At 49.2% G+C, this 19610-nt stretch overlaps 1 protein-coding gene across 1 annotated transcript in view; it reads left to right on the forward strand.

Annotated features, from left to right (window-relative positions):
- Window positions 1–5172: 5172 nt before the first annotated feature.
- The window catches only part of LOC135826627 (mucin-17-like), a 36798-nt gene continuing 22360 nt past the window's right edge, over window positions 5173–19610 (forward strand). The window contains exons 1-11 of the mRNA XM_065339229.1: window positions 5173–5555; window positions 6341–6709; window positions 7146–7217; window positions 7803–7829; window positions 9738–9881; window positions 10387–10626; window positions 12762–12886; window positions 13463–13709; window positions 14269–14500; window positions 18606–18716; window positions 19106–19220. Coding sequence (XP_065195301.1) covers window positions 5376–5555; window positions 6341–6709; window positions 7146–7217; window positions 7803–7829; window positions 9738–9881; window positions 10387–10626; window positions 12762–12886; window positions 13463–13709; window positions 14269–14500; window positions 18606–18716; window positions 19106–19220 — 1862 coding nt within the window. The 5' untranslated portion in view covers window positions 5173–5375. The remainder of the gene's footprint in view (window positions 5556–6340; window positions 6710–7145; window positions 7218–7802; window positions 7830–9737; window positions 9882–10386; window positions 10627–12761; window positions 12887–13462; window positions 13710–14268; window positions 14501–18605; window positions 18717–19105; window positions 19221–19610) is intronic.

Raw genomic sequence — 19610 nt, forward strand, 5'->3', positions numbered from 1 at the left:
GAGAAAAACTAAGCCAGCTGATCATCAAACAGGACGTTTGGTACTCTAAGTACTAAGGCCAGTAAGTGTGTGCGGGATCATGCTGGCGCGGAACTGGCGGAGCGTGGAGATGGCACGTACATCGCTGGGTAATGTGTTCCACAGCTGGGCGCCCCGGAACGCGAGGCAACCCCTTGCCGAACCTGGTGGAAACTGGCGGTTGGCGCAGACCCATGGTGGAGTGTAACCTAGTAGGGCCAGCTGACGAAGGAACTAGGAGGGCTTGCAGTTCAGAACTTGCGTGCTCATTCCGAGACCTCCAGACCAGAACGATGAACTTCTGCCTGAATATCTCGGATACTCTGTAGGTGTCCAATTGCAGCAGGAGGGTACGCGCGGAGGTGTGATGCGAGAGTCCGAAAACCGCCCTTGCCGCCCGATTCTGCATGACTTGTAGCCGATCTAATTGGTTGGCAGTAAGAAGCGGGGAAAACGCATTGGATCCGTACATCAGGTCAGACATGATGATCGCTTTAAAGTAGAGAACTCGGCTCTGATGAGTCAAGCAGCGACGCAACCTCCATAGTGCTCCGATTCTCTGGGCCAGTCGAGCGGTGCAGCGATCAACATGGGGCGTCCATGACAGATCCGAGTCGAGGAGCACTCCAAGATACCTGGCCACAGTAACGACAGGAATCGGCGTTTCATGACAGTTTACATTGATCGTATGCTGGGGCTGCTGAGGCTGTCTGTTGGGGTATACAGGGATCACGTGGCTCTTGGCTGCATTCAAAATGAGACCACGGGTCTGCAACCAGTCAGCAAGTGCAGAAACCGAGGCCGATAGCGTAGCAGATACTGTGTCCAGGGATGTGCTGCTGCTGATCAGCGCAATGTCATCGGCAAATTGAACTGATGAAGACTGGTTAGCTATGGTTGGAACTTCGCGGGTGTAGATACTGAAAAGGATCGGTCCTAGAACAGAACCTTGTGGCACGCCACAGGATGGTGCAGAAATGGCACTCTGATCCCGTCCAATACAGATACGCTGAGTACGGCCCGACAGATAGGCGGAAAACCACTTTAGGGCTGTCCCTGTTATGCCGATATCGAATAGGTCCTGGAGTAGCCGTTCATGACGAACCTTGTCGAATGCCTTTGACATATCTAGAAGGCATATGCCAGTACACAAACGCTTGTCCCGTGCACTAAGAATACGATTTAGCATAAGTACCAGGGCATCCTCCGTTGAGTGGCCTGCGCGGAATGCAAACTGAGTCGTGGGGAGGGTACCAGATATGTCCAAAAACTGGGCTAGCTTCTTTTGTACGACTTTCTCCAAGAGTTTTGATAATATGGGAAGTAGGGACACTGGACGGAAGTTAGTGGGAATAGACGGGTCCCCAGCTTTGAACAGCGGGATAACGTGTGCGAGTTTGAAGGCTGTGGGGACAGTGCCATTGACAAGCGAGGCATTAAACAACGTGGCCACGGACGCAGCTAGGATATCGGCACAGCACTTCAGAAGGTGACCAGGTATCCCGTCGCTTCCTGTTGCTTTGGCAGGATTGATTTGTCGGAGAAGCCGTTCTACTTCGCCAAAAGACACTTGCGGCAATTCTGACATTGCCGTCTGAGGCTGTGGACCTTGCGGTAGCGGGATGCTGTGAGGACGGGCATTGTCTGTTACTACTGCCTGGAAGACTGACGAAACTTCTTCAATGGGGCAAGTAGGCTCCACACGTACTCTCTTCCTGTTCGTAACGGAGTTTATGACGTTCCAGAGCTTACGCGGGTTCTGACTGGACGCGGCACATTGCGCTCGGAAGAAATCGTTGCGCTTTCGGCGATAGGCATTTCTGGCGCTTGAGCGTGCTTGCTTGAACTGTACGTGAAGATTCTGGTTTCCCTTATCGCGTAGCCACCGTCGGTGTAGCTGGTTTTTACGTTGGTTGAGCTTGTGGAGCTCTCTGTCGGACCAGGGCGGATGGGAGTTGCGGTTGGAGGATACATAGCGGATGGGTGCATGCTTGTCCACGACAGCCAAGAACTTGGTGTGCCACGACGCCCACATGGTGTCCACATCCCGCGTGTTAGTAAAATCATCCAGCCCTGCGGAGCTGACATCCCGACGGAATTCACAGAGGTTCACCGACCGAGTATTTCTCTGAGCTCGGACCCGCTCTACTGCCTGAGGTGACACGCTGCGAGAAACCTGAAGGTGCAGGTTAGCCTCAATCCCAAAGTGGTCGCTAATGGTCAAAGGCAGGACGTGGCACTCACTGATGTCTTGACTAGCTGAAAGAATGAGATCGATAGTTGTACCTGATGGGCACGCCGGTGAGATACGAGTCGGAGCACGAACGTGATTAGTGAGGCCGTAGCAGTTGCAAAGTTCGAGAAATTTCCGGGCGATAGGACAAGGTGGGTAGGGGGTTGAAACATTAACGTTAAAATCGCCAATGACTGTGATGCTTCGGTTGTCCACGAAAGCCCTGTGCAGCTGCTCTTCAAAATTCTGCCAGTACAAGATGGGCTCGTCAGGTGGCCGGTAAAAGCACCCAACTAGTTGTCGCCTTCGTCGCCCTTTGACTTCGATCCAGGACGATTCAATGTTAGCGTCGGAAAGCTCTGGGCGCGGTTTTACCTGGAGTCCGGAACGGAAATAAAAGCATACACCGCCACCTCTGCGCACTGGACGATCGTGCCGTATCACACAGTAACCTGGTATATCAATATCACTGTCTGACGTTGTGCTGTCAAGCCAGGTTTCTGCGACGCCAAATATGTCGAAGTTGTGTTGCTGTAGGATATCGGCGACCTCAGCTACTTTGTTTCGAAGACTACAAACATTCAAAAAGCCCAGTCTTATGAAGGACTGTGTCAGTGGGGTAAGGCGGTGAGCAGGGGCAGAACTGAGGTTATTCTGGGTACAAGAGCCATGAGCACTGGGACCTGGGATGCCAGCGCCAGCCCCAGGGGAGAGATGTTGACTGTGTACACTACTAGTAGTTAACTTGGAGGGGGAAAAGCTGGGTGCTAAGGGATTAAGAGACGCCATTAACATTTAAAAAAGATACAGCTAAAGAAATTGTGTTCTGATGATCTATCATTACTAGGGAAGAAGGGATCAGCATGGGGATTAAGAGCAAGTGCAGTAAGTATTAACCGTAATTACCTTCATTGCACTAGTGGCTTCCTCTGCGGGCAGCTTCAACTCTCTCTGCCAGCTTCTTGCGCTCACGGTTTGAACACTCCTTAGCCCACGCAATTTGCGGGTCGTTCAAGGCAGAGGCAGGTGGCTCAGTGCGCCCTGATAGGACAGTGGCGGAGAAGGTGTGTTTGCCTGCTGCCAGTCTGAAGCCATCGTCATCAGGAGAGGGGGCTGTCCCGCTGCTCTTTTCTTTGTCTCCAGGTTGGCTGAAAGCGGGCACATGGTTACTGGTATCAGTTGTGCCAGTGCTGGTCCCATTGGCTAAAAGTGCCTGGCGATAGCTGTTGACTGAGGCAGTGTTCAGCCCTGTGTTGCTAGCTGCACCTGTCTCCACACTGACGACAGCTGGCTCTACAGCGGCTTCTGTGGGCTGGGTAGTCACCGTACCCGTATCAGTGGCTGTACTGACGCTGGGAGGGTTTGTACTCGTACCGGTTGTGTTGCGGTGCTGTGCTTGTGGAAGCCGGGAAGCTGTAGACTGTGCCCCACGGTTGGGACATGCTTTAGCCTCGTGGTCACTGTTGTTGCAGCGCCAACATGTTTGCTGTTGGCCACGGTGCCATACTCGCAGTTTCAACTGACCTACGGTAACCGTAGATGGAACTGGTGATCGGAGGACCAGGCTGAGAACACGGGTGCCAGTGCTTATTTCCAATCCCTCAAACAATACTTTTTTCTGTTGAGGCGACCCAACAATTCGGCCGAACTGGCCCAGCGCAGCACACAATTTACTGTTTTGAAGCCCGACAGGGCACCCAAACACATGCAGATGGGTTAAGTCCACCCCGGAAATCTCGCAGAGCACCTGCTTACCGGAAATCCGGATTCCTGCGTCCAGTATCTTTTCCCGCTCAGCAGAACTCTTCACTGTAACAACGCAATGACCAGGCTTGCCCTGAAGGTCCACCTGGCAGACCTGACTTATATCTACCTTACTCTGCTTGAGCGCCTTGGCGTAAAACAAGTGGTCTGCAGACCAGTCCTTCTCAATCCTAAAAGAAAAGGAGGCCGGAGCAGGAGCTCCAAAACTGCCAACCGTCTCCATCGTACACACAGTCATGTGCTGATGTAGCTCCGTTGCTCGAAGGGTTGGCGGTAAGAATTGCTACGCCGTCTGTGGCTGCATGGGAACTTGGCGAGTCGTCGTCTTTCTCCATAAATCCTGATGGTCACGCGAACAACAGCCACTATTGGCATTATTGCCTAAAACTACGACGCAACAGATCAAGCTCGCCCCATCAGAAGGACACGAATGACGAGCGCTAAGACGGAGAAAGAGAGACAGGGTTAGCGAGAGCTGACTACGTGGTGCAGGTACGCTGTCATCTCCTGAGGTGGTGGGCCAAGCAGCGAAGTGAAACGAAGGAAGATAGAAGGCATACGGAGGCACCAAAACCTATTGCCTGTCAGTACATACTAAGTGCCATTTAGCGTTGACAGCCTCAAAAATTTGAAAATCTGCTCAAAAACTCTCGATCAAAGTTCTGCGCACTCTCAAATGGAGCGCACAGTAAAAAACTCGGCGACGAAGAACGCTTCGTATCGACGCCCTGGACTCGGTCCAACCAGGGAGTAGTACAATACCGTGGTATTGTACTTCTCCCTGCGTCCAACAAACGGAATAGTGTTCTCTGATATTCTCTACGTGCTGGGTTAGTGGGTATGGTCGAAGAAGAACTTCCAAAAGCCTCACTACAGAGCTACAGCTTTCGTAGGATCTAGGACAGTAGGCCAGGAGCCAAGAGGAGAGCGTCACTTCCTCAACCGAACTCGTTCTGATACATGTACATAGTCATTGTACATGTATCATGATGTGCAATCATCAGAATAATGATCATGATCTCGAATAATGCAACAAAATTATGGCGCGAAACACGAGCTTTCACTTTCAGCTCTTATGACGTCGACGTGCATGCACATAATCATTATGCGCATCATGATCACGACGTCGCCGACCATTTCAAGAATGCAAAAAAACTTTGAAGACAGAACAACCGACAAGGCACGAACTGGACGCTTTTGGTGGACTTGGGCACTGCTGCACACCGGGTGAAATGGAGGGACAGGATTCTACTTGTGCTTCTGGACTACTAGTACCCATCTTGGGAAGTGTTCATCGTCCTTGAGAAATTGAATGGCCTGAAAATTGCCAATTTCCAACACCAAAGAGCGAAAGAAAAAAATGGAACATGAGGGTCACGTCGCGGCTGTCGGTGAGAAAATGAAGAAAGCGAAGCAGAAGCGCAAGCGCAAGACTGCGCCGTCGCCAGATGGCGATGATAGCTCTGCTCTGGATGACCGCTGGGAAGAGTTCCGTCAGCGTTGCAGTCTGTCAGCCATGAATGTGAAAAGCATTCTGAAGGTACATGCACGAGGTGCAATTTCAAAATGTTTGTTTGCGTTCATATCTGAAGAATTCCAGAATTCGTGCATATGCATCTCTTCCATCCCTGTACAATCTAGTGTCTATACACAGTCACTCAGTCACGTTATGACGTCTATACAGTCAACTTCGCTAATAACGACTGCGGATATAACGAAAATTCGCGAATAACGACAGAATTCCCATGCCCAGAGCAAAGTCCCATCCCACTGTAATACATAATTTATAATGAGACTTCGGGTATAACGACACTTCGCGAATAAGGACACCTTTTTGATGCCTCGCCGAGTGTCGTTATAAGCAACGTTGACTGTACACAGTCACGTGATGACGTCTATACAGTGACTACAGTGACGCTATGACATGGTTTGTGCTTTGTTACCTATACCGTTATTGGTCCCTTTGTACAGCCGTCTCATTGCTCCTATATCATCTGTGTGTGTGTGTGCGCGTGCACGTGTGTGTGCACGTGCGCTTGTGTGCACTTGCACGTGTGTGTGCGCGTGTGTGCACATGTGTGTTTGTGCACGTGTGTGTGTGTGTGTGTGTTTGTGTGTGGGTGCGCGCGTGTGTGTACATGTGTGTGTGTATGTGGGTGTGTCTGTGGGTGTCTGTGTGTGTGTGTACGTGCATTATGTGTGTGTGTGTACGTGCGTGTATCATGTGTGTGTGCGTGTGTACGTGTGTGTGCATGTGTGTGCATTGGTCTCTCGGTCTGCATGTACGACGTATATGTACATGATTGTTACACATGGTTCTTGCAGCATGTCCTGGGAGATGAGCGCGTCGTCTCCATGGCTCTCAAGGCCGCAGCTGCCGTACCCTCGTCGGCGACGGCGGGGAATTCCCCAGTGTACGACGACACCGATGACTCGCCACCTCAATTGCAGACCCCGGTCCCATCGCCATCGGTTACCGGCGCTGCCGCCCAATCACCTCTTCCTTCTGTCGGTGTTGCCCAGTCAGCTTGCGCTGCAGCTTCGCTCTCTTCGCTCGACACCCCTGCTGCTACCCCTGCTACTACTGGTGCGTCCACTGCTCTGTCCACTCCTACGCCTAGTGCTGCTGTCGCTAGCGTACCTGCGACTTCTGGCGCTCCACTGTCGTCAAAGTTTGCAGACGAGTTGCCGCTGGTAAGGCTCTTTGTCTGTGTGTGATTCTGTTCCGTGTGTTTGTCCACGCGCCCTTGTTCATAGATGCATGGTTTTTGATACATGTAGTTGCATGTATGACGTGTTTGCATGTGTGTATGTGTGTGTGTCGCGGGGGGGGGGTGTGTGTGTGTGTGTGTGTGTGTGTGTGTGTGTGTGTGTGTGTGTGTGTGTGTGTGTGTGTGTGTGTGTGTGTGTGTGTGTGTGATCCACGTATGCTCTGAGTATGCCCCAAGACAGACCGTATTTATACTGATGCAGAAAAGCAAGAGGAACAGTATGGTAGAACTCTGGGTTGCAACAGGCTATTCCCCTCACCGTTCCCCCCCCCCTCTCTCTCTCTCTCTCTCTCTCTCTCTCTCTCTCTCTCTCTCTCTCTTTCTCTCTATCTATGTTAATTTAATATGTTTCATTTCAGGAGCCGAAACTGACACGGTCGAAAGCGAAAGGCCAACCCTTTCACCTCCTCACGAATGCCTGCCAGATCAATGTACGCTCAGGTTTGATTTTCATTCCGTTTTGTGGAGAACCGGCTGGGTTTTGGTTGCTTCTGTCGCGTGTTGCCATACTTACTGTTATCAGAACTTGAATACCCTGCACATTTGGAGAAGAAACAGGGTTTTTTTCCGCCATGGTTATTTCCTAAAGTTGGTTAGATTTAGATTGCTTTCATGTTGTTTTGTAATGTTCACGGGAACAACTACTTAGTATGGCCTAAGTTTGAACCAGGTTTTTGTATTGTATCATTTACTCAATCTGCGGACAGAACTGTTTCGTCCTTTGTGGATTCACAATTGTATCATTTACAAAAATTATATCATTGTACCATTTACGAAAAAATGCCTGATTTATGGATCGGGCCAGTTAGATTTGAGCTCGCACGATGTTGGTCGGTTCTCCTTCTTAGGTGATGAACGGGTGACAGATCTGATTTCTGATGTCTGTTCATGTATGTCCCTACTCAGCGCATACCGGATCACTTTAAAAGAACTTTTTTTCTTGCCGCTATCCCAGGCCAATGTCTGAAGTCAGTTGCTTTTCTCCCTGTACATTGTCGTGTGTTTGTTTTGCCCAGGGACGCTTCCAAACCTACATACCAATAGTGAGTATTTCTGTATGCTTGGCATTAGCCACACATCATGTCGTATGGTCCCCTTTACCTGCTTGCGCCTATGGCCGGGATCATTTGGTCGGATCCAGATGCATAGGATCCATTCGATTTGCAGCGGGGAGCTTTTTTACTCTTACTGTAACGTATATAGAGATCAATAACGCTGAATGCGCAGTCATAAGTATCGCTCTGCCAACAGCCACAAATGGACATTTGCGGTTAATTTAATTACTTGGTCCGGCTCATCGCAATTGTCGCTTATTTCCCACGCACTTTTTGACAGGTAAAACCCAGTCCAATCACGATATCTAACTTACTTTTGCTTGGGAGGTTGTGATGGCAAGATCAAATGAAGAGAATTGGTGAGCACACATGCTCATTCCCTGGGCACTGCAAATTCACAACTCATTTCATTTCACATAATCATTTTCAAAAAAAATGATTATGTGAAATGAAATGAGTTGTGAATTTGCAGTGCCCAGGGAATGAGCATGTGTGCTCACCAATTCTCTTCGAGTTATGAAGCTGCAGGATGCCTCACCGCTACTAAGATCAAATGAGGCACCAAAGAAGAAATAATCGCGACTAGCGCTTTGAATCACGATGTGCTCGACTTTTTTGGGAAGTGGAAATCTGGCCATTCACTGTCTGTGTTGCCAAAAAAGCCAGAGCAGAAGACAGGAACTGTAGCAGGGGCAACTGACATCCTGGAGAGCGTGACAGGCATGCGTGTGCACGGCCAAGGAGTATGAGCATCATGCTGAAAAGGTTGTTCCTTTTGTTCCTTCGTGGACCTGGCAGCAGCATTACAAGAGTCGTGGTCAGTGTATCCAGTGGAGCGTATGACAGCTGTCTGGAGAGGCCTGTATGCCTCATTCTGAAACACACTGTGGTGACACACAGGTCACACTGCCCAGGTTCCTTCAAGCACCGAAGTGACAGACACAACTGTTCCTTTTCCATTGCTGCCATACGACAGGCTGACAAAGCAAGAGATGCTCTACCGTAACAGTCTACTCCAGCAGCTAGACACCAGCAATGTCAGCTCATGTAATGGCAGCAGCTCGAGTGATGGAGTGTTGAATGAACAGTCTGGACCTGTAGGAGTGTGAGTGCAAGAACTCGCTCCTTCGCTGATTTATTTCGTGCATTTTGCTTACCTTGCTTCCCTTCTATGACTCGCTTCACCTGATTCCATGGCTGAATTTTGTTTCTTGTGGCGGAGAGTATTCATGTATCATGTTTCCTCACTATGCCTATTGAAAATTTCACAGAGCGGCAACAAAACTCCTGTTCTTAGTGGCGATAGATAAGCGACAATTGCGATGAGCCGGACCAAGTACATGTATATTGTTCCATAACGAACGTTTTCATGTGCCCATCATCAGCAGAAATATAGTCACTAAGGGGTCGTCCATAAAATTAATATCGAACTTTTTTTCACAAAACGAAATGATTTCGTTATGGGGTGGGAGGGGGTTGACCAATTTCGTTTCAGAAAACATTGATTCATGTACACGGCCGTTGTATATGCATGTATGTCAACATTTTTTACGTTCTGAGGGGGAGGGAGGGAGGGGTTGGGTCTAAACTAAAATAATTCGTTTGGTGAAAAAAGTTCGATATTTACGGACGGCCCCTTCTAAGTGAATCTCAAAGATAAATACAGTCGTATAGAGCAAATGAGGCTGAACGATTTTTGTCTCCTGCTGGACTTGCTATAACTTATAACCACAATACTAGAAAAGCTGACAGAATCGCTTTTCAATATGGTTTGATGACTTTTCTCATGCAGTCCATAATTTCCCCCTTGTCACTGAATCACGTCCCTCAAACTTGTGTGAATTTTCCCTAAACGAATCCTCTCGTTTTCGCTTCACTGTGTGTGTTGTGCTCCAGCAAGCGCCACCCAGTGTTCTGACAGCGGAGTTCTCCGACGATTCAGACGAGGAGTACAAACCGGCACCACCATCATCCAGCTCGCCTCGTAAAAGACATGGGTCACCGCGCAAGAAAACTGCGGCACAGCCACCGTCTGCTCTGGTAAGCTCTGCTTAAAATTCTCCCACATCGGGTAATCTTTTGTTATTGAAAGCGAAAAGGCAGGGTCCACAATGACGAACTGCCTATTTGAAAAAGCTGTAGAATGAAATGGTTGTTGCCCTGTATTTTTTTCTATTTTTTTATAGAACTGCAACGCACCCATCTTGTCCAAAAAAATGTTTGTGGACCTTGTTCGAGGATTCTGTTAACTTAATGTTGCAGAAGCTTCACAGCAAGGAAGTCCTTCAGTGTGTTTGTTGTAGAGTGCAGGAGTCGTATCTCGTGTGAGACGTTTTTTCTGATTTGTGGGAAAGCTACCACTCGCAAGGATCAAGGCACAGATTGAATTTCCAAATTGTCTAAAATAGGTACGGTGGGCACACATTTCAGAACCTTAGTAACGTGAAGTGCTATGTAGATGGCCTTTTTTACCGGTTTTGGTCTCGTCGGTCTGCGCTTACCAACACCAGTCTGCGTTCCTCTGTGTTCTTGTTTGTGGCGGCAGGTCACGTCCGTGCCGGGAGCTAGCGATGGCCAATCCCTCGGTCTGCCCGACAGACGGCTGAGCGACAATGAAGGTAATGACGGCTTGCAGTCCGTGCGATCACCTGTTTCCCCATCGACCGTGTTTTCAGACTCGGGATCGTCATCGTCCAGTTCGTCCGGTTCTGATACTGACTCCGACTCGTCCGGTGTGACTTCGTCGTCGGAATCCGAACCCGACTGGGATGACGTCGTCTTGCAGGTATGTAGGCTCATGCTGGCACCTAGGCTGTGGGCTGTGTCGTCTACAGGGCCAGGCAGTGAGTGTGTGTGTGTACGTGTGTGTGTGTGTGTGTGTGTGTGTGTGTGTGTGTGCATGCGTGCGTGTGTGGCTGTCCTTGCTGCGAGAATGTTAGTGTTCTACACTGGAGGTCGGTGCTGTATTTCTTTCGTGAGTGCTTTAGATCATTGTCAACAAGGCTAGGGTATCAAAGAAATTGAAAGAATTGATAGTCGTGTAGTAACGTTAGAAGTTGACTCTAGGTTTTTGCATACTGTAAAACTGGAAAGTTTAACGACCAAAAAGTTTAACGTTTTTGTAATTTTGGCATGATAACGTGCAGAGCGTTTAACGATTGTTACCTGGCTACCCATCTGTATGCGCATCTTTACACAGACATCTCAAACCGGGTTCACGATGACGTTTCTTCAAATAACGAAAACAAATTGGTGGTTAAAACGTTAGACTTTGTGAGTCGCTGGACTTTCCCGTTTTACAGTATTGTGCGTGTAGCAGTGTTAACCCTTTATGTACCAGCCATCTAATGTATGTAAAGGGCTATCGCAGCCAAAGAAGCAACCATGGGATCAAATCTAGACAACTTTTGTATATGCAAGTTTTGTTTTCCTGACTCCATATGTATCACTGCACCCAGGTAAGCATGGATATTGGTACAGCATGCAGTAGTATATGAAGGCCATAGGTGGAATACCAAAGATACGCGCCAATTGTGCGTATTTCTGACCAACCAGGGTATCACAAACAAATAGACTGAGAATTAGTTTGTGCTCGTGTACTGGGAACATAGGGACAAAACAACCTCATAAGCGTTGTCTCAGTGCATGAAGAGTAACAACATACCAGGGAAATGGTCATATTTTCACACATTTGAGGTAAAACAATTGGTTCAAAATTGCAAATTTTGAATTCTTGTCTCAGATTCGAAATCTATATTTTTCTTCATCTACTCACATCCAGCGTCAGGTAAGTGAAAGAGAAGACAAGAAGCAGTCGCTGGCTGGTGAATTACGCCTGCCTTGACGATTTTAGGCCATCGCTGCCCTCCCTCTCGCTCCTGTTTTGAGAGCGAATACTACGATGGGATCAGCGATACAAATTTTCAATTTCGAGTCGCATTCCGCGATGATATCGCCACAGCCGATCTCTCCAATCGTCCACCACGTCTAGAAGACGTCGACATGACCTAGAACAAGCTACATCTTCGCTACAAGCAGAGAAACTGAGCGAGAACACGATCGAAACAGCGACAATTGTTTGCGCTGAAAAGCATACTTTTGAACGCGTTCGTTCTCCATACTTTCAAATGGCAACCTACCCATATCATACATCAAAATTTTCAGTGGGATCTTAGCTGTCAAGCGCAAAAAACCGCGGGTCGATCGGAGCTACGGCGGCGGGGAACGGCGCGCTTGATTGGAGTGCAGCGAACCGTACCATATGGTACGGTTCGAGATGGGGCTGGTACACAAAGGGTTAAGCTGCTGGTTTCCCTTGCCTGTGTTTGTCCTGGTGTGCTCATGTGCGTGTGTATGTCTGTTTGTTTGTCTGTGTGTTTGTCCTTGTGCGCTCATGTGGGTGTGTATGTATGTATGTATGTGTGTGTGTCTGTTTGTATGTCTGTGTGTATGTCTGTTTGTATGTCTGTTTGTATGTCTGTGTGTATGTCTGTGTGTATGTATGTTTGTCCCGCCGCTTCCACTCCCCTGTTGCCTCTCCTATGGCCTAGCGCCTTGGCCCGCGCCAGCTTTCTTCCCAGACCTTACGCCATCAGATTTAGCGCTAAATTTGGATATGCTTGTGGTCCTATGTGTTGATAAGCATACTGCTGGGTAGATCCGAGTATCAGTTGTCTGATGATTGCCAAGCGGCATGAAACTCAGAGTTGCAACCAACCTGAACGTCCTCCGCTGAGTCTACTATGTACTAAGCTCTGCCTCTGGCATTTGAGCACTCTCTGCAGCTTGGGGATCAACGGGTTTGTCTGTTTGTCTTTCCGTATGTCCGTCTGTCTGTACGTGTGTGCGTTTTCTGTGTATGTATGCGGATACATCACTCCATGAACTACTGTACCGTGTGTGTATGCGTGCGCAACGCAGTTTGGTGGTGTGAGTGGTTCACGACCGCCGCCATCCCCGCGTACTCGGGGAGAAGTGAGCCCCAGCACTGACGTTACCCAAACACCCGGCGGTGATCGCGTTCAGCCGGTGTCAACTCCACTCAGGTATGTGTGCGTGCGTGCGTGCGTGCGTGTGTGTGGAGGGGGTTGTCTTCTATTCACGACTTTCCTTGTTCACCTTTTCAACGTTTTAGCAATCTTACTGAAACTATTTGGATGTTTTGTCATCAGTGTTGGCAGTATTGCTTCTGATGCTGTATATTTCTGTGAGCATAGGGCAGCATGCGTGCGTGTGTGTCTGTGTGTCTGTCCGTGTGTCTGTCCGTGTGTCTGTCTGTGTGTCTGTCTGTCTGTGTGTCTGTGTGTCTGTCTGTGTCTGTCTGTCTGTCTGTCTGTCTGTCTGTCTGTGTGTGCGTTCGCATAAGCCTTGATGCAATATGATAATTTGTCTCTGTGTGTGCGTGTGTGTGTGCGTGCGCGCGTGTGCGTGTGTATGTGGGTCTGTGTGTGTGTGTGTGTGTGTGTGTGTGTGTGTGTGTGTGTGTGTGTGTGTGCGTGTATGTGTGTGTGTGTGTGTGTGTGTGTGTGTGTGTGTGTGTGTGTGCGTGTGTGTGTGTGCGTGTGTGTGTGTGTGCACACGTGTCCGTACATGTCCCTGTTTGTCCGCTTTTCCTCGACTAGGTCTTCATCAGCCACACCCGCTATCGTCGTCTCAAGCGCATGGTCTTCGGAAACCCTGACGAACAGGAGCAGTCAGCATTCGTCAACAGCACAGGCAACTGCAATGCCGGCAGCAGCACTCGGACAAGATGTCATTGTCTTGGACGAGGGGCAAGGTACACCGCGCAGCGACAGTGCAGAGCCCATGTTGCCTGCCGATGAATCTTCTTTGACTGCCGTGGATCTGTTCCGGTCGGGCAGTATCATGGTAAGACGCAGGAGGGCAGGAGGGGATTGGCAAGTTTGGAACTTTCAAAACAGTGTGCAATGCCATGCGACTGCTGGAAACCTCACCAATCCCTAACCCCTGCCACTTTGCTTTGGTTGGTATGGAGTTCTCAGGAGGCGTTTTAAAAGAATCTCGACACTGTGCTTTAAATTTTGTCGTCACAAAATACAGGCATCTACCCTGTCTATCACCGTTCATTTGACCATAGTATAAGCGGGGTAAAGTCGCACTGACTTTTTTTGTGTGAATCATGAGTGTTTAAAGTGCTGCTTATACAGTCAACTTCGCTAACAACGACTACGGATATAACGACAATTCGCGAATAACGACAGAATTTCCATGCCCAGAGCAAAGTCCCATCTAACTGTAATACATTATAATGAGACTGGGTATAAGGACACGTTTCTGATGCCCCGCCGAGTATCGTTATACGCAAAGTTGGCTGTACTCCGGAAAACATAATAGCCTTCATGTACTGGCAATTGCACCGTATTTTTCGTTTCATTTTCCGCTCTTTTTTTCCAATGTCTTCTCGTAGGATCCGTGGTCCCCGAGCATGGTCGATGTGAGTGACTCCGTTGCCAGGCGCACACGATCGCGTTTGCCGCTGACCAACGTGGAGATTGAACAGCTGGAAGCGGCGCAGCTGCCGGACGAAGTGCACAGCAGCCCTCCCACCGAGCCTGCCAACTATTCCAAGGGCCTGGACGAGAGCTTTGATCCGGAGGACGATGCCTTCACCTCCTGGTTATCGGCTTTGATGAAAGATGGTGAGAGAGCTTGCTACTGTATCTTGGCTAGCCAATTTTAAGACTCACAGTTGAGTGGGCAGCATATGTGTGTGTGTGTGTGTGTGGAGGTGGGGGCATTCAACATCAGCGCCACGTGGTGCTGGCGTGATCAGTGAAAACTCTATTTCAGCCAATCGCCGGGCTGGGAATTTTTAGTATTTTTCGAATCTTCTATCGATTCATTCTAAAGATCGATTTACCAGAGAGCCATGACATTTTCAGGGAGGATTCCTTGCCTAAAGGACTACATGATTACCGAACGATTTTTTTCAAATCCGTGCTCTGAGACCCAAGAACGGGATTTTGTGGAATTTTGTCCCTTGATGGGACAAACATCTGTGGGAAGCAATGACACAAGCTCTGTGAAAACCAAAAATATGGCTCGGTAATTCTCTGGCCAGTTCCCTCAAGAAAATGTTGAGCCATAAATCGTCAAAATCGGAGCAACCATTGTAGGGTTCTTACATTTTGAAGTGCGCAAGGTCAAGAAGAAGACCGTGCGCAAGCTGACATGAGCGAAAATGGCAACTCAAGAAAAAGAAGAAGAATTTGAACAGTACACGTACGACACCAGCACAAAGCAGTTGACTGTTTTTAGCTTACAAATGTAGAGTGAACTAGAGATTAGTTGTAGTGCTTGCCTGGCCAACTACTCGTCCAGTTCTGCAGCTGGGGGTTGCTCAGGTTGCGCTGGGGATTGCGGAATGTTCGTAGCTGGAAAGCTGCGCTCAGCTGCCAACTGCGCTGTTTGCTTCTTGGACGCGATGTGCTTCACACCATGCTCCCGACCTTTCTTACTCCAGCTGAAGCACTCTACTGGCGGACTCTTCTCGACACCGATGGCGAGACGACGCATCGCTGTCGACCTCGGCAGCGGCCAGGGTTCTCGTGTCCGATTGAGTTCTCACTGATTTGAGAGCAGATCGTGCCTCTGCCACTTGCTGATCAGTTACGCTAGTGCTATATTTCTTCATGGAGGAGATAAATGTGCCGATGGTTGCGTTCGTTGTCCTGGCAACAGATTGTCTGCCGTGCAGGATGTTCTGTGCGAACAGTTGCGTTGCTTGCTGACTGACCTCGGACTCATTGGCACTCAAGTATATGTTTGCGAGGTTGAACTGCCTCTCGGCTAATACGTTATGGACTGGCAGACCAACGATGTGGTGGCAATGCCAGGCCCGTGCGTGTGACGGCAAAGATGGAGTGCTACTGCAGCCTTCTGATTGCTTAGCATGCACGCAGTTTTCAGGAATCGAACCTCCGCCGTGAAGCGTGCACTGTGTCCCTTCTGTCCTTGTAGCTTTGCAGTTTTCACCACTGGAGATCGTGCCGACTGTGGAGGGTGATCAAGTGCTCGTTTTGCCCGCTTGCTTTTCGTCTGTGAAATCCTGATGGCACGGAATTCCAGTGTTTGTTACTGCATTCTGAGCTGCTGCTGCTGGCATTTCTGCTCCATTATCTTCAGTAGCTGCTGCAGCTCGCTTTTTCCCTTCTCCAGGGCCTCCATGTCGTCTCGACTGCATGCAGTTGCTTCATTCTTTGTTGCTTCACTACTTGTTTGGACAGGTGATGTTGGAATACTATGCGGTGTATCAGTTGGATTTGCTGCACTGGGGTCATCCTTCTCCGGGGCTTTGATATCATCTTTGCTGCACACGGCGGGTTCATTCTGTGTCGTTTCCCCAATTGTTTGGAGAGGTGATGGGTCCGCGCTAAGTGGTATATCGGCTATGCTTCCTGCACTTGGAGCACCCACTGCCTGAACCTAGAAAAGTGAGGCGCTGCCGGGGGATTAAATCGCCGGTGAATGCCTTGACTGGCCATAGACGCAGTCACTTGGCTGCAATTCAGAGCTTTGACTGCTTCTCGAAGCTCACGCTCTCCAGCAACAATGTTTGTCCCATTGGCGGACACAACTTCTGTCGGCACTCCACGGCGTTTGCAGAATCTTGTGAATGCCAACAAGAACGAATCCGTATCCATACCGTATGCCATCTCCAGGTGGCAGGCTCTTGACCGCAGGCGCATGAACACACAGACATAGCGCTTGAGCTGACTCTTCCCACGACCTTGCTTAGTCAGAAATGGGCCGGCATTATCTATTCCCACTCTAGAAAACGCACGGTACGGCGGAGCTGTACGAAACAGAGGCAGCGAGCCATCTTCTGCAACGCTGCCGCTGCTCATTTCCTACGGCAGGAGACACAATGAGCACGATGCGAGTGCGTTACAACTTCCCCACGCACTATCCAGAATCGCTGCATCCGATTAGCCAGTAGATGATTCGGACCAACACTATGACCGCACTTGTGATCCTCGTCCGCTACAATCAACTGCATGATCCGGTGTTGCTGTGGTAAGATGATGGGGTGCCGTGAGTATTCTGGCAGATGACTAGCAGTCTTGAGGCGTCCGCTGACACGTAGAACTTGCGGCTAATCCTTCTCCACCACAGTTTGCAGTCGCGATAGCGGATCAGTAGCTGCCAGACATGTAAAACGAAGACAAACACTAACAAACGGAGAACGTTGCAACATTTTATCCTTCTCCTTTTTCACCATAATCTACACTTCACTTCTTTTTTTACTCTGAAACCTGATGTTGATATCATCATGGCATGAGCATATTAAAAAGTAGTATTACTTCAAGGAATTGCAAAAAAAGCATTCGACCTGCAGACTTACCTTGCCATCAAGTCGCCCATCCATCTCAGCACGAGCCACGCGCCCAACAGGAACATTTTCCTGGGGTAATCCAGCACAAGTCATCGGTTTAGGTTTCGTTGCCGACCCGAAGTGGCCCTGGTACCTTGTTTTTTTTTGCAACGGTAATCCACCCCTGCGTTGCCCTTTGCACACCTAAGCTCAAACTCAAAGGGGAAATCAGGGAGGGTTACCTGTCCCTTGTCCTTGAGGCCAGAAAAGTCCAAAAACAGGGAAATAGAAATTCAGCCAGGTTTTACAAAATTAGGACAGGTATGCCATGGCAAAATGTATGGAGAAGCAGATCCCAAGCCCAGATTTTTTAAAGATTTAGATTAGGGTTTTGATCCGCCCGAATCGGACTTTCAAAAGCCAGTGGGACTGTTTCCGATGAATGGACTGTAAAGCGACCGAGATAGCTGCCAATCCACGTCAGTGCTACTCCTACCCGAGAAGCCAAGATCGAGACACAGACAAGTCTCCCACACACAGCGCATGGATGTCTGATCTCGACTCTAAAAGTAGAGATCCTTTCTCCTGAGAGGAAAAAAAGAAACCAAGCAAAAGCGCGAATCAAAATCTTCGCTTGGATGAGCGCGGTCGAAAGAATCTCCACTGAAGTGGCTCACGTGCGCGCTGCGTGACAGCTTGTCACGAATTAAAATGGCCGCCATGTCGCGGCCCGACTGCCGTACGAACTGTGAGCCCTAAATTTGAATATTTTCTGGGTGTTATTTTTGGTACAGTTGAACATCGATTATCCGCACATCGACTATCCGACCATTCGATTATCCGTAACAGTTTTTTTGGGCGCACGTGCCGTAGAGTACGCACTGTGCATGTAGTGAGCCATTCAAAAAATACGAAAATTTTGAAAAGTAAAAAGTAAAAAGGTCGTGCGGCTAGTAATAACCACTGAAAGTGTGTGAGTGACAGTTTTTTCTTATCCGGAACATTTGCCTTATCTGAACACCGCCTGACAGTTGTCTGCCCAGAGGTGGTCGGATAATCGATGTTCAACTGTAGTATCATTTTGCTTTCCCTTTCATCCTCTATGTTCAATATATCCATAGCTTTGTGGGGTTTTCTTCATTGTTTTGAATGCTGTGTTTGATGCCCTGTGTAATCGTTATTTGTGTACGTGCATGTGTGTGTGTGTGTGTGTGTGTGTGTGTGTGTGTGTGTGCGCGTGCGTGTGTGTGTGTGTGTGTGTGTGTGTGTGTGTGTGCGCGCGCGCGTGTGCGTGCGCGCGTGTGTGTGTGTGGGGGGGGTGCATATGTGTGTGCATATGTGTGTGCACGTGGGTGTGCGTGTGTGTGTATGTGTGTGCATATGCGTGTGCCGTGCTGTGCCGTGCGCATGGCTGTTTGTTTGTGTTAAAGATGTACTGCCGGATGAGGAAGAAGAGGACACAGAGTACAACTACATAGCTGACGAGCAACACCAAAAGTTTGAGGAAGAGTTCCGCAAGGACAAGGCAGTCAAGGTGTCCGGTACGTAGCGCCCAGATCTAGAACAGGGGCGTAGTCTAAAGTGTTGCGCTACTCCGGAGAAGCTGTTGTTTGTCATTTTGGAGTCATTCGAACGAATTCAAAACGACCCTTGATCGGGCGTGAGACAAGTGTCTTTATTCACGAATTGTCGTTATTGTACTGTTCTTATTGTGTGCTGCTGCGTTCATTGTCATAATTGTTACTGTTGCTGCTGCTGCTACTGCTACTGCTGCTGCTGCTGGTGTTGGTGGTGCTGCTGCTGCTGTTACTGTTGCTGTTGCTGCTGCTGCTGCTGTTGCTGCTCTGGCTGCGTTGTTGTTGCTATTGCCTGCGTCGTCATTTCCCCCATCGCCCTTGTCCTCGGTGTTATTCTTGTTGCCATCACACAGCCAAGGAGTATAACTCTTTGATTGGTGATCTTGTGGAGAGCGTTGACCCACTGACTGGACAACTTTGCCCGACAGCTGCCACCAAGCCGATCATAGAGGACAGTGAAGTGCAAAAGTAGGTTATGCGAATAAGGGGGAGATTTGCTGTTGTGCTGGGGGGGGGGGGGGGGGGGGGGAGATTTACCGTTGTGCCTGGGGGGGGGGGGGGTAGAGGACATAGGGCAGCCGTTCATGTGAACACACATAGCATAGATGCACGTGGAAATCTCAGGGCTGCCACTTGCTCCGATTCTTGATCGCCTGTCAGACAAACCGACCGATTTTGTTCCCAAGCGTTTCTTCTGTATCTCTGAGTTTCACGGTTTTAACCGCTTTTGATCCCTCTCAAGTGTGTGTACTACACTGCTGTTTGCGCCTGGCCACTCAGTAAGATGGCGGCAATCACGTCACGTGCAAAAACTCTTCGAGTTTCCATAGTAATACACATGGCGCGTGTGCACGCGTA

Source organism: Sycon ciliatum, chromosome 10 (assembly GCF_964019385.1).
Source record: "Sycon ciliatum chromosome 10, ocSycCili1.1, whole genome shotgun sequence".
NCBI classification, from domain to species: Eukaryota; Metazoa; Porifera; class Calcarea; order Leucosolenida; family Sycettidae; genus Sycon; species Sycon ciliatum.